This window comes from Lynx canadensis, chromosome F2, assembly GCF_007474595.2.
Source record: "Lynx canadensis isolate LIC74 chromosome F2, mLynCan4.pri.v2, whole genome shotgun sequence".
Classification (NCBI taxonomy): Eukaryota; Metazoa; Chordata; class Mammalia; order Carnivora; family Felidae; genus Lynx; species Lynx canadensis.
In genome coordinates, this window is record NC_044320.2 from 10664033 (window position 1) to 10677836 (window position 13804).

A 13804-nucleotide genomic window follows, 5' to 3' on the forward strand; every position below is an offset into this window, starting at 1 on the left:
AGACCAGTAGGAGGTGGCTACAAAACTCTGGATGAGAAATGGCAGTGGAGTAGAGAGGAAGAACTTGCTAGACAGGGCAGAGATGGACTGGTGGGGGCCGGGGGTGGGGGGGAGACCGACAGGAGCCCAGGATGGGGCTGAGCATCTGGGCTGGCACCACGGCAGAAAGGGTCGTGCCAAAAGGGAGCTGGTGTGGCACTTCCCGTGGCCTGGACAGGCTCCCTTCCCAAGTGCCGCGACCAAGGAAGGTGAGCCAGCCCCGATGCCTGGCTCCTGGCTTGACGGGAAGAGACCTGGATCCGGGTGCACCTGCTGGCCGGCGGGAGTCCCTGACTCTGCGTTGCTAACTGAAACACCAGCCAGCGCCCCAAGCCCACTTGCACGGCGAAGAGAAAAAAACTGACAGTGAAGAAAAATTCCAAGTTGAGTTCTGACCAGGCCGTCCACGTGTTGTGGGGATTGAGGGGTCCCTTTGCCCCAGGGCAGGGCACAAGCTTTCATTAATGTGCTCGTTTCCTCTCCAACTCATTTTGTTTCTGCTTGATTCTTCACGACTCAACAGATGGTAGGTGCCTTTCACTTTGCATTTCTTCCATTATGGACTTTTTAGCAGAGGAGACCATCCTTGCTCATGTGACCGAAGCTAATTCCCAGCCCCCAAAGCAAAATTGCACGGACCCTGGCAAAGACAGTGCTTGCTCGGCACCTTGCTGTAATTTCCACATGCACGCAGATGTTCCTCTCCCAGTGGGCAAACTGAGGAAAGAACAGAAAATATCTTTTGTGATTATAGAACAGTGTATCTCAGTCTACATGCATGGTGATGAGGAGGTGGAGGACAGACAGGAAGCGGGTGAGGTGGGGGGAAGAGGGAAGGAAGGAAGGAAGGGGAAAGAGAAAATATGCAAGCAAGAGAGGAAGGTTAGAAAAGAAAAAGGAAGGGAGGGAGGGAGGGAGGGAAGGAAAGGAAGGGAGGAAGGAAAGAAAGAAGGAAAGAAGGAAGGAAGGAAGGAAGGAAGGAAGGAAGGAAGGGAAGGAAGGAAGGAAAGGGTGGGAAGGAAGGAAGGAAGGAAGGAAGGAAGGAAGGAAGGAAGGAAGGAAAGGGAGGGAAGGGAGGGAGGGAGGGAGGAAGGAAGGAAAGGGAGGGAGGGAAGGAAGGGAGGGAGGGAGGAGGAAAGAAGGAAAAAGGAAGGAAGGAAGGAAGGAAGGAAGGAAGGAAGGAAGGAAGGAAGGAAGGAAAAGAAAAAAAGGAAGAAAGGGAAAGAAAGAAAGAAAGGCACGGGATCTTATTATTTTCTGTGCATCTTACTAGCTGTGTGTATGTACTCGATCTCTCTGGAGCCTTGGTTTTCTCATCTGTAAAATGGGAATAACAATGCCAACTTCTCAAGGTTGCCACGAGAATTAAAAGAACTGTGTCCATTTTGCTAAATTCTGGTTTCCTTCCCTTTCCTGAGCCATAACATTTTCATCTGTCGAAGTGGCTAAGAATACCTACCTCTCAGGGTTGCTATGAGGCTCAAATGTACTATTGGACTCATAGGCTCTTTGCAGATCTTGAAGGGTGATTCAAATGTCATTTTGGGGTATGATCCAATTTCCTGTTCCTACTGTACCACAAGCTGCTAAGGCTATTCACCCATCCGCATTGATCCTTGCCCCCCCCCCCCCAGCAAACATCCGGTCATGTTACCAGCCCAGACTCTGCTTTAAAGACAGACTGCTGAGAACAGTTAGAACTTCATGTCTACAAATGATTTGGATAGAGCTGTTTGCAGATCCTTTGTCATTTTTTTCAGACTCGATTTCAGAAATGAAAGGTTTCCTTGCCTCTTATGTCCAGCAACAATGCAAAGCGAATTCAGAAACCCTGGATGCCTGAGTAGCTCTGTAATTAGATTTGAAAACTACAATTCGTTGTTCTGATGTTTGTGTGTGCAGAAAAGAAATGAACGCCGGGGAGCGGCTGCAGGGATTCTTAGAGGAATTTTATACGCAGCGCCAGCGCCCCTGCATCTTGTAATTAATGCTCTTCCCGTAGATCCTTAAAACGCCTTCGGTCTTCTGGATTTCACTGTGAATAGAGAACTAATGTTTCTCTGAGTTTGTATTATGTGCAAAGCATACTGCTTTGTGACTTTTAACCTCAGAGCCGCCTTTAAGAGGTGCGCTTAACAATTCTGGTTTTGCAGATTCACAGGGATGCGCAGAAGAGTTAGTTACCTTCCCCGAGGCTCTGTCCCTGGTTAGGCTTTGGAGCCATCGGTTCAAACACACAAGATTTTGTTCCCTCTTGCCGCTCACTAACCCACACGCCTGCCTTGTCCCTCCTGCTTTGGCTTGTTCGGGCTCCTGTAACAACGTACTCCAGACTGCGGGCTTATAAATAACAGAACTTTATTTCTCAGTCGTGGAGGCTGGAAGTCCAAGATCGAGGCGCTGGCCGATTCAGTGTCTGGCGAGAGCCTTCCTCCTGGTTTGTACGTGTGTCCTCACATGGAGGAGGGGGCCGGGGAGCTCTCGGGGGGCCTCTTTTATGAGGGCACTGGCCCCCTTTGTGAGGCCTCCGCCCTCATGAGCTGATCACCCCCCAAAGGCCCCACCCCCAGATACCGTCAATTGCGCATTAGGGCTCAATATACAAATTTGGGGAAACGTAAGAAGTCCGTCACTAGCACTGCCCTTTCCTTCGTTTCAGTAAACCCAGAAGGGAAGGCTGATCACTTAAAATCATGTTAGGGGTTCAAGTGGGTTCTGTGTGCAAATCCCACGCACGGCGCTCCAGCATCCCGAAACACCCCACCAAAAGCGGACCCCAAAGCACAATAGCTAAATGGGCAACAAAGCACCCGCTTTGTAAATGTCCGAGCAAATGCTTGCTTTGTCTGTGCAAACCCATGGTGAAGGCTGGAAAACAGGATGTGAGAGTCATGAGACTACATGATGTCCATTCTGGACCTCCTGGATTTCCACCTGTCTCCCCGACTCTACCCTCCCACACCAGTGTGGCGTCTCACTGCTGCGATCCCCAGAAAGACCTATACAAGGCACATACGCCCCCCCCTGCCCCAGTGCCAAAGGAATTGGGCAGTTGCCTGTTGGTAAATTCCTGGGGGCACGTGAGCTTCTGCTCAGGAAGAGATGGCCAGGCCTCTTCTCCTAGGGAAGGTCATGCCTCTGGCTTCCCAAGCAGCGTAGTGGATCTAGAAGGAGGAGAGGGCCAGCAGCTGAACTTCATATAAACATCGAACTTAACAGTGGCCCTGCCTTCCAAGAAGGACCAGGTCCACTGAATACCCCAGACGGGCTCTGATCAGGCTAATAGCAGACTCCTCCCGGAGGCAAGGAGGCGGATAGAGGGGCTAGGGAGTGGGGGAGAATCCTTTTCCTTATGAAAGGCAGTGAGGGGAGGAACAGCCCCTGCTCTCCCCACAAAAGCAGACATCAGTGAGCGTTTATTGAGCGCCCTCTGTGTGCTCGGCTCTATATTAGGTGTCAAGGAAGCATCCAGAGAAAAGCTGAGCTTTGAAGGCCAAACAAGACGTTCCCCCAGGAGAGAGCACAGACGTAGAAGCAGCAGTCCTCAGGGCATGTGGCCGAGTGTTGCCACTGGAGGGCAGAGAGGTGAGAGAGGGAGCCCAGGGCAGCCGTCGCGGCCCCGCGCGGCCTGGAGGGCCACAGACTGTGTCTGGATGGCAGCGGGGGCCACCCAAGAGATGAGGCTCCCTCTGAGCAGCTCTGAAAGTGGCCTCTGCGAGCTTCGCTTCTGCCTCGCGCTCTGGAACAAGGCGTTCGCATTCTCAGTGGCTGCCTCGCGTTGCTGAGATGCACCGGCCTCGAAATCGGCCCCTCTTCTCCGGGGACTGTCTGACAAAGCATTCCACCTGCAGCTTCCTTCATTCGCCTCTCCTGGGGACCCCAGTATGATGCTATGCCGTCCAGCAGTGTTTTCCCCAGCCTGTTTGGGGGGAAGCTTCCTGTCTGCCCAGAGCCCTCTGGGAACCCACTGCTGCACAGACCTTCTGTTCTCATCTAGAACTCCTGCAGAGATTTCCTGTCAAGGTGATCCATAAAATCAAAACTGTGCCAGTATTTTTTTTTTAGACAGGGAAAACATAAAACCTCCCACAATGAAAGCTGGGGGCCGGGGTGGGAGAGTCACTTTCCAGCTTTGGTGATGCTTCAGCAGTCACGGGGGTTTGCCAGGCTTGGTTACTCCCCCACCTTACAAATGTCTCCTCCCCTGCCTTCCCTGGTGCTGTGCGTCCTCTCCTCCTGCGCATTCGACTACACTTCCTAAATTCCCTTTGCTGCCTTCTCCTCTTCCGGCCCTTCAGCTTCTTCTGGGGCTTCGTCTGTGGTCCCCTTACCTCTCACCCTCCTTGGGCAAAGCCTTCCTTCTCAGGTTCTTCAGCCACCACCTTTTCACTCCAGACCCAGAGTTCCACAGCCGCCCCCTCTGACCGCCCAACCTTCTGGATATCTCCGGCCAGATGATCCACAAGCACCCAAAATTCAGCTGTCCCCAAATCAAATTCATTATCCTTCTCCTCTACCGGCCAGCTTCTCTTCCAGCATTTACCAGTTAAGACGGTAAAAGCATGAGTGCTATCCTTGACGACGCCCCTCTTCCACACGCGCCCTGCACACACATACAAAACACTGAGACTACCTCCACGTCTTTCCCTGAATCTCCCAGTTATCAGTGCGGCTACCTTATGTCCCTCTCCTGGTAACTCAGGTCCCAACTACTTAAACCTCTGCAAAACACTTTATCTCCTCTTCGCTCCATCCCCCACTGCCCACCATGGTCGTGCTTCGGATACACAGACCTGACCACGTCCTTCCTGATCAAGCTTCCGGAACGTCCGTGCATGGCCTCCGTGTGGAGCTTTCTACACAGCGTTTATGAAACCCCTTACACTCCAGCCCAACAGCCTCACCACTGAGTCAGTGGAGGTTCTAAACACACCGGTCACTCTTCTTCTGATGCTCTTTTCATGCTCTCTACTTCCCCTCCCCCAAACCCTCTCAAGGCCTGACCCAAATGTCACCTCTTTTGTGAAGCCTCGCGGGATTGCATTTCCTGTTTTCTAAATGATGGTTGCTCAAAATCCTTCAGAGATCATAGCATATTATCCAATAGTTCATCGTTTGTATGTCCATATTCCCCTTCAGATGACGATCTCCTAGAGGATGAGGAAGATGTGTCTTGGGTCCTGGTGCCCCATGATGCATGCCACTGTGCCTGGGAAGACGCTTGTTGAATGAATAGGTAGATGAAACCACAGAAGCAAAAAAAAGATGACCGCAAACGTGGGAGATCAGTCACTCACCTAAGTGATTAGAATGGCACAGTGGACTTTCAATCCTAGCTCCAACAGTAAACTCGGTGACCCCGGGGAAGTTGCTTTTCTCCGAGCCTTAAATCTTCATCTAAAAGAGAGATCAAAAGACTTCGTAAGTCCATTCCAAGGAATGGAGATAAGCTAAAGGATGTGTCCAATAGATAGGGGCTACCAGGGAACAGAGCTTTGGTGAGACCTTGAAGCTCGAGACGGATGCTTGGGAGCGATGTTGAAACCTCGGGCAAGGATGAGTTCTCCTTACCTATAGTTCAGTTTGCACCTGGTATGTCCCAAGCAGCACATAGTACGTTCCATGTGAAACTTGGTAATCACTACCAACCGAGCAGACAGGTGCTGGCATCAGACAGGTGCCGAGCAGACAGGTTCTTGGCATCAGAGTAGACCAAGAGGGAAAGTGTTTCATAAAGCCCACCCTCAAGGGGAAAGGGCATGTGGGTCCCTCCCACAGCCAGGGTGTTGAGATAAAATTCCAGTAATGTGTTGCCTTGGCAGCAGTCGCATAGTGAGAAAGATGAATGATAAAAGAAGCAAAACAAAACAAAAAAAAAAAAACGAGCAGAAACAATAAATCAAGCCAAATATCCAATGGTCATCCCGAAGTTTCTCACTAGAGGGGATATTCCAGGGATGGATGTAATAAAAAGGTCTCCTGCTGATGGTCCTTTTCTTAAACAAACAGAGCCTTAGAGAATTATTGGGTGCCAGGGGCAGGGAAGGGCACTCGTGGATGTGATTACCCATATTGTCCAGTGAGTGGGGATCAGACAACTGATGCCACATGACCCAACATTCTGGTTTTCCCTGCAGGGTGATGCCAATGGCCATCCAGTTTTCCATCCTGATCATGCTGCACTCGGCTCTGGTCCTCATCACCACGGCAGAAGATTACAAGTGTTTGCCTCTCGTCCTCCGGAAAACTTGCTGTTGGATTAACGAGACCTACTTAGCCCGGAACGTCATCATCTTTGCATCCATCTTGATTAACTTCCTGGGCGCCATCTTGAATATCGTAAGCATTCCAAACCCACCAACCCTCTGGCTTCTAGTGTGCAGTCAGGAATGAAGAGTTTATGGAGCCTGCAGCTTTGGCATTGGCTTCCTTGGGACCACTTACCGTCATGTGCCTGGTCCAGCCCCAAGCTTAGGGACAGAGAACAGAGATGGGACTACTGTCAGAACTGTGCATTTTACTGGTGGCAAACTGTCTTCTTCCCAGTGGGGGGGGGGGGTTATTTGCTCCAAAGGAGCTCGAGCACCCTTCAGTTTCTGTATTGTCAATGGCCAATCATTTATAATCATAAATAAGAGTTACCTTTAACTAAATACCTACCTACCTGCTATGTGCCATGCACTGAAGGAGAAGCTGTATGCGTTTTTCTTATTTAATCCTCACATGAACCCCGTGAGGTAAGTCTCATTATCCCCACTTTATGGCTGAGGAAACTGAGGCTCAGAGACATGAAATAACTTGCAAATAAGGTCTGTCTGACTCCATGACTCATGCTCATTCTCAAATGCTAAATTGTATCTCTGGGAGTGGGGGGGGGGGATGGAAATAAAATAGCTGTCCTTTCTCAAGCACCTACTGTGGGCTACAGGTAGGTATTACTGTTCCCATGTAATGGATAAGGAAACTGCATTTCGGGAAGGTTGAGACCTTGCCTATGACTTCCTAAGAGTTCATATTGGTTGTGACACATTGAACTCAGATGACTCTCCAGCTGCCATATTTCTCATTGTTTCTAATTTGGTGGTCCATGTTTTAATGACTTCATTTTCTCTCTAGAGTGGTAACATGACAGCGATAGCATTTTCTGTGTATCTACGAACAGTCTGTGTTGTCCATGACTTAGTGAGTCTAGATTTGGGGAGTGATTTATCCGATTCCAGGTTATGAACTTGGCAGGTTGAGAGGGGCTAGCTGAGGCATCATCTTGTGGCCGAACCCATCACTGGGCCCTTTGGGCCTGAGGGAAGGTCTCCACGTGTTCAGGGACCCAAACTGTGGACTCCCACAACTGTCAGCCTGTGAGTCGGAGGCTTATACTGCTTGAAATTCATTGCCCAGGGTGGCCCGATAGTTACTTAGAGTCTGTGGAGACTCTCAAGTTCTGTGGTTGGCCTCGTAGTAAGGGATTCTATGGGATAAAGAAAGAGAAAAACCATAATCTAACTAACTCATCATCTCATGAATATTTTATAGGTTATTGCAGTTGAAAATGGAAATGCTTAGGACCATTGATCGTGGCCTGTGGAGGTGTAGCCAGGATCTCGAGTCTTGAGGAGTCAGGTGTTTCTGGGGTGCAGGATTTGGAAATAAATCCAGTGGCTGTAGGTCAGGATTCTCTCTCGGCCACCGGGGCCACAGCAATGCAGTAGGAGGTTCAGAGGCTTTGGAGTCAGATAGACGTGCGATCAAATCTCAGCTCTATCACTTACCAGCTTGGGGATCCTGGACAAGTTACTTTACTTCTCAGAGTTTCATGTTTTTCGATCGTAAACTGGGGATAAAAATGGTGCTTGTGAGGCATTTTTGTCCAACGTGTCTGGCACAGAGGAGGCATTTGGCCAATGGTAGCCATTCTTCCCCGAGCACCACAAAATCTGCAGTAGGTGCCGGCTTAGGGAACGCCCACCGCCCCATGCCAAGAGTCTTTCTGGAAAATGTGCCCCTCAGATCCCTGAAATCCTCCCAGCTTTTGATGAGGGGACCGGCTGCGAGCATACCTCAGACCTTTCCTCCTGCCATCTGGCTCTCTCCGGAGCCCCGCAAACACACCTCAGTGACCCTACGTGATGGGGCCAGAAGACCTGTCTCAACCCGGCTTCCTGGCTGGCTTGCAAATGCTTTTCTGAGCCAGGGCCTTCTCTAAAATGAACAAGGAGATCCCAGCTGACACCTCCATTCTGGAATGACACCGTGACGGCACACAATCCTTGGTTCCCGGCACTCACACTGACTTTGTTGTTCCTGTGTTGTTGTTTTTTTGTTTGTTTTGTTTTGTTTTCTTGTTGTTGTTCTTTTTTTTTTAATCCGCAGCTGTGGTGTGATTTTGACAAGTCGATACCCTTGAAGAACCTGACTTTCAATTCCTCAGCTGTGTTTACAGATATCTGCTCCTGCCCAGAGGTATTTATTCTCGAGCTCCCCTTGGCGAGACTTGGCCTAGGAGTCTCCTCCACCAGCTCCACACAAGCAGGACTGGCTGAAGGGTCTTAGAAAGTGCTCCAGAGACCCGTCTCCTCTTTCTGCCCCCTCCTCCTTCCCCTTCTCTGCCTTTCCTTCTCTCCCCTGCCTCTTCCCTGCTCCCACTTCTAGCCTTTCCCTAGTCTCCCTTCTTCTTCTTCCTCCTTTCTTCCTTCTTCACCTTTATCTCTATCCATTTTCCTCTTCCCCCTTTTTCTCCCCCTCCCCCACTCATTTCCCCTGCCCATCTCAAAATCCTACCACAGAATGTGCTGTTGCTTCTTCCGGCGTAGGCAGGCTGCAGAGTTATGGCTCAGATGGTGTTTGCTGCACTGAAGAAGGGGGGAAGGAAAAGAGGAAGGAAGGAAGGAAGGAAGGAAGGAAGGAAGGAAGGGGAAGGGAGGAGGGGGGAGAAGGGGAAAAGGAGGAAGAAAGGGAAGAAGGGAGGAAGGGGAAGGAAGGAAGGAAGGAAGGAAAGAAGGGGAAGGAAGGGAGGAAAGGAGGGGAGGAATAGACAGAATGAAGGAAGGCAGGGAGGGAGGGAGGGGAAAAGGAGGAAAGAAAGAAGGGGGAGGGAGAGGAAAAGGAAAGAAGTGGAAGGAAGGAAGGAAGGAAAGAAGGGAGGAAGGGAGGGAGGAAGGAAGGAAGGGAGGGAAGGAGGGGAAAAGGAGGAATGAAGGAAAGAAGGAAGGAAGGAAAGGAGGGGAGGAAGAGACTGAAGGAAGGAAGCTAGTAAATCGCAAACACAGGAAACCACCACTAAAGGCAAACTGCAGGACACGGGGTCAGGACATGTCCCAACAGATATCCACCATCATTATATAAGTCTGACCTTCCCTTGATCACAGAGCCACTGGTCTGGCTCTGGACCTCGGGGATCAAGCTTGCAGCATTTGGGCAAAGGACAGTTTTGGGTTGTGTTAGCCATGGCCCAGACCTTTACATTTGGGAACGGAAGCTCTGGGTCAAGAGAGAGGACGGCTGGGATGTCCTCACAGACCCCACCCATCCTCACACCCTGAGGACCAGGCAGACCCTAGTTCTGTAAGACCCTGCCAATATCTGAGTGGAGGAAAGGCTCTCTGTCTCAGCTAGGTGTGAGAAATCGGTGTTCGAAACGCTCTGAAAGGGAGAGAAAGCCTCATGCGCCGCACAAGGTGTAGACCGTCTATTTGATGTGCAGCATTAAATGCAGCATGAAATCCTCAAGCTGAAATGGGCACCGGCAGGAGTGCCCTCCGTTTCACAGAGAATACAACAAGGTCCTGGAGAGTAACTTGCTCGGTGCCACTCCTGCCTGCCTTCCATCCTTCCCCCCCTTCTCTCCTTCCTTCTTCTTTTCTGTCCTCTTCTTAATTCAGTTATCAAGACTTGGAACTGCCGTTCAGACCATACCTGGCTTGTTCTTGACCTCGTGCTTCTGGAGCCAGGCTCGGTCCCTAGGGAGGCAGTAGGCATTTCTTAAGGAAGTCCAGGGCAGGATGGGGCTAGCTGTCGTTGGGGGGACCTCTTCCCACCAAGTAGCGACGGGAGCACAGGTTTCGTGGACTCTGTGGGACACCAGCTCCCCGAGAACGTCTCGGTTTGGAGGGCAGGAGGGGTGTCCCAAGAGGCAGGAAGTTGGCCGACAGTCAGATGCGTAGAGCCAGGCAAAGCTGGACTGCGCTCCCCGCTGAGCCCCCCGTACTTGCTGCCAGTGGAATCGGGAATCAGTTCTTACTCTCTCTGAACCTCAGCGTCCTTGTCTGTAGAGTGGGAGAAATAATACCTTCCTCACACGCCTCTGGTGGGAATGTCGTGTTCTCGTGGTGCCTCCGTAGGTGGGCTAGCAGATGCTGAGCTCCCAGCGTGTCATGGGACGCGAGCTGTTCGTCTAGGCTTCCGCGTCCCTCTACGACAGTGTCTGCCCTTGGCCCCACACCCAGGCTCCCGCACTCAGGACCACGGCACACGTGGGGTTGCCGGTCCTAAGAAAGTGGCTTTTGGATCGTGTAGCATCACCTCTGGGCCTCAGCTTCCTTATCTACAAAGCGGGGATGAAAACGGTACCTCCCTCAAGGGTGGTTGTGAGGGGCCAGTGAATCAATTCCTGTAAAGCGTCTAGAGGAACACCAGGCACATAGTATCTGCTCAGTAAACATCAGCCGTGATGTACGTGTTATTTCCTGTGGAAGAGGTTTCGAGCCCGCCACCCCAGTGTATGTTTACCTGTACGCGACATTCCCCTCTCGCTGTGCTAATGTGTCGTGTACACGGGGGACCATATTCAAAAACTAAAATTGTCTAAAAAAAATGAGTTAAAGTAAATGAGCATCTCAGTACCTTCCTCCCACAACCAAAGGATCGTCTTGCTCAGGAGTCAGCAAACTGTGGCCTCTGGCCAAAGACGAACCGCCACCTGTTGCGTAAGTAAAGTTTGATTGGGGCGTAGCCACACCCATCTATTACTGATGGCCCCCGGCTGCTTTCATAGTACGGTTGGCAGAGTTGAGTAGCTGCGACGGCCAAGATATATCCTGTCTGGCCGTTGACAGACAAAGTTTGCTGACTCCTGGCATCCCCTCAGACGCAGGACACCCGCTAGCCCAAAGGACGGGGAGCTGGACTCTTTTCCATCACCATCTACCACCAACAACCCGATTTGACCAACCGGTTGCCATCTTGGTAGATACGTGGCTGTGCTGCTCTGCCTAAGGATTTGTCTACCCAACGAGAACGAGACGTACAGACCTGGGAAAAGGCTTAATCCGCACGCAGCACCCCCCTCACGGCTCCCCCACGTGTGCGTCCCCAGGCAAATCACTTACTTCACCTCCCTGAGCTTTGGTTTCTTCACCTGACCTCTCTGCCTCACCCCGTGAGAAACAACACTCGGTCCCAAAGCGTGTTAGGAACTGGATGATGTGATGTAAAACTAGGAGGCTGTTGTAATGGATGGTAGTATCATGCAGCCTTGAACTGGAGTTGGCCCGTTCCTGAAAATGAATGAAGACTGCATTCGACTGCATTTTTTCGGGGAAAGCTGCATTCTCAGGATGATTTGAGAAGTAGGCTGGGGGGAGGGACGAGGCACAGGTTTGTAAAAGGAATACAGTTCCCACAACCGTTGCCTGGGGTTCTTGGCAGGATCCAAGGAAAGACCTGCAATAAAGACCTTTATTGCATACAATAAAGACCCCCTTTATTGTATGCACTGGCACATTTGAATAAAGAGTCGACTATGCAAAAGCAGTCAGAGCTTGCTAACATTTTAAAGGGTTCTAAGGGCCAGTCTTGCTTAGGGGTGGAATTATCTGTGTCTTTGCTCATTAAATGTCAGCTGTCATGATGAAGGTGAGAGAAGAAAGGGGAGACTGAAAAAGGAAGAGGAGAGGGAGTAAAAAGCCAGGAGTCAAAAAAGAGGAAGAGAGGGGCCCCTGGGTGGCTCAGTCGGTCAAGTGTCCGACTTCGGATCCGCTCATGATCTCGCGGTCTGTGAGTTCGAGCCCCATGTCAGGCTCTGTGCTGACAGCTCAGAGCCTGGAGCCTGCTTCGGATTCTGGGTCTCCCTCCCCCCCCCCCCCCCCGCCCCCCTGCTCATGCTCTGCCTCTCTCTCTGTCAAAAATAAACGTTAAAAAAAAATTTTTTTTTTAAAAAGAGGAAGAGAAACGAGTAAAAGAAAAGGGAATCCGTGAACAAGCAAAGAAGCAGATTTTTAAATTCCAAAAGTGGCTGTAAAAACTAGTGACTTCATTTCTCTGGTCAAGTCCGCGGGTAGGAGTCGGAACCCCAAGTGGTTTCGGAGGGAACTTTGTTGAGTGTGGTCTAAAATTCCCCAGCTGCCGTTCAGGATGAAATGAGATTTTCCCACGCTTTTGCAGTGGTAGGCCCCCCCAAAACATCCGAACGAAGAATGAATGTTAGATGGCTTCACTATAACTTCAAGACTCTTTTTAAGTTGAACAGGGGGATGTTCTACAAGCCTGTTTTGTTTCTGCCCTGAGCCAGTTTCATATTATGCCTAAATCCGTAAAGGAGATTTATTTTTTTTTCTCAAATGATAATCAATTTTTAGACTTGCCTTTCCCCACAAAGAGCCAAAAAGCCATAAAAAGCACGGCGTGATCCAGAAACCAACCAGCCCCAGTTCACCAAAGCTTAGATTTCAGATCTTCAAGGGCAGTAACGGAACACGGGAAACAGAACAGGTGAGGACGGCAGAGGCTGCGTGGTGACCTCAGATGAGCGAGGACTCTTCTGACATTGACTTGCCGTGTGGCCTTGGACAAGTCACATAGCTTCTCTGAGCTTTCGTTTTCTCACCTGTATAAGGAGATTATTAATGATACCTATGCCATGAGATTGTTTGGGTGACAGAGCCAACACACAGAAAATACTCGACCTCATGAGCAGTGAGATCATGACCGGAGCTGAGACCAAGAGTCAGACGCTTCACTGACTGAGCCACCCAGACGCCCCAAAACACTCATTAAATGCTAGTTTCTTTCTTTCTTGACGTCTTTGGTAACTCGGGGAAAACAGAGCCTGCACGAGTGGCAGTTAAGGGCCGTAACATACTTTTTTAAATGCACAAGGCTTTGTGCTCCAAACATGAGATCATGTACATGGTTCTGCGCCCGATGTGTGACTAAACACTTGAAGAGGCCATCTTTCCATAGCCTGCTTCCCTTTCGTAATGCTGCTTTTCTGGCCTCACCCACTGGGTACGAGATGGTGACCACGTTGTGTGGCACCGTTCTCAGGGAGCCAGATCCTTCTAGACCCTGCGCTTGCTGCCCACGCCCAGGGAGTGGTCTTGGAGGGCACACACTTTATTCCAACAGTCCCCCCATGTTCCTCCCTGCCTGTTGTTCTCAGCTGACCGCATACACTTCCTAGATGTATGTCTAACAATGTCAAATTGCCGTCCTTTGGGAGCACATTTAATTTCTGGAAGTCACTGAGATGGGTGATCCGGCGAGACGTCGCCGTTTAGGAATCAAAACACAGAGAGACTGCGTTCTTGATGTTTTTCAAAAATGGATTCTGATGGTCATTTACAAGGGTCTCAGCTCGGTCCTCAAAGAAGCAGAGACAAGACAAGCATGTAGTCTTCCAAGTGACCACACTGAGTCGGCTAGTGGGCACCACAAAGATCAGCATCATCCTATATTTCCAGAAATATTTTCTAGTAGTGCCTTTCCATAAGAAATAGCTACTGTGCCTGCTCTGTGATTAGAGTTTGCCTCATAGCTTTCCTGGGATAGT

General features: G+C 50.4%; 1 protein-coding gene across 2 annotated transcripts in view; it reads left to right on the forward strand.

Annotated features, from left to right (window-relative positions):
- ADCY8 (adenylate cyclase 8) overlaps positions 1 to 13804 on the forward strand; it is a 225733-nt gene that overhangs the window by 164680 nt on the left and 47249 nt on the right. Inside the window, exons 10-11 of one of the 2 annotated variants that reach the window (XM_030304404.1) lie at positions 6177 to 6378; positions 8410 to 8499. In XM_030304404.1, coding sequence (XP_030160264.1) covers positions 6177 to 6378; positions 8410 to 8499 — 292 coding nt within the window. The remainder of the gene's footprint in view (positions 1 to 6176; positions 6379 to 8409; positions 8500 to 13804) is intronic. The other variant, XM_030304406.2, reaches the window with a different exon arrangement.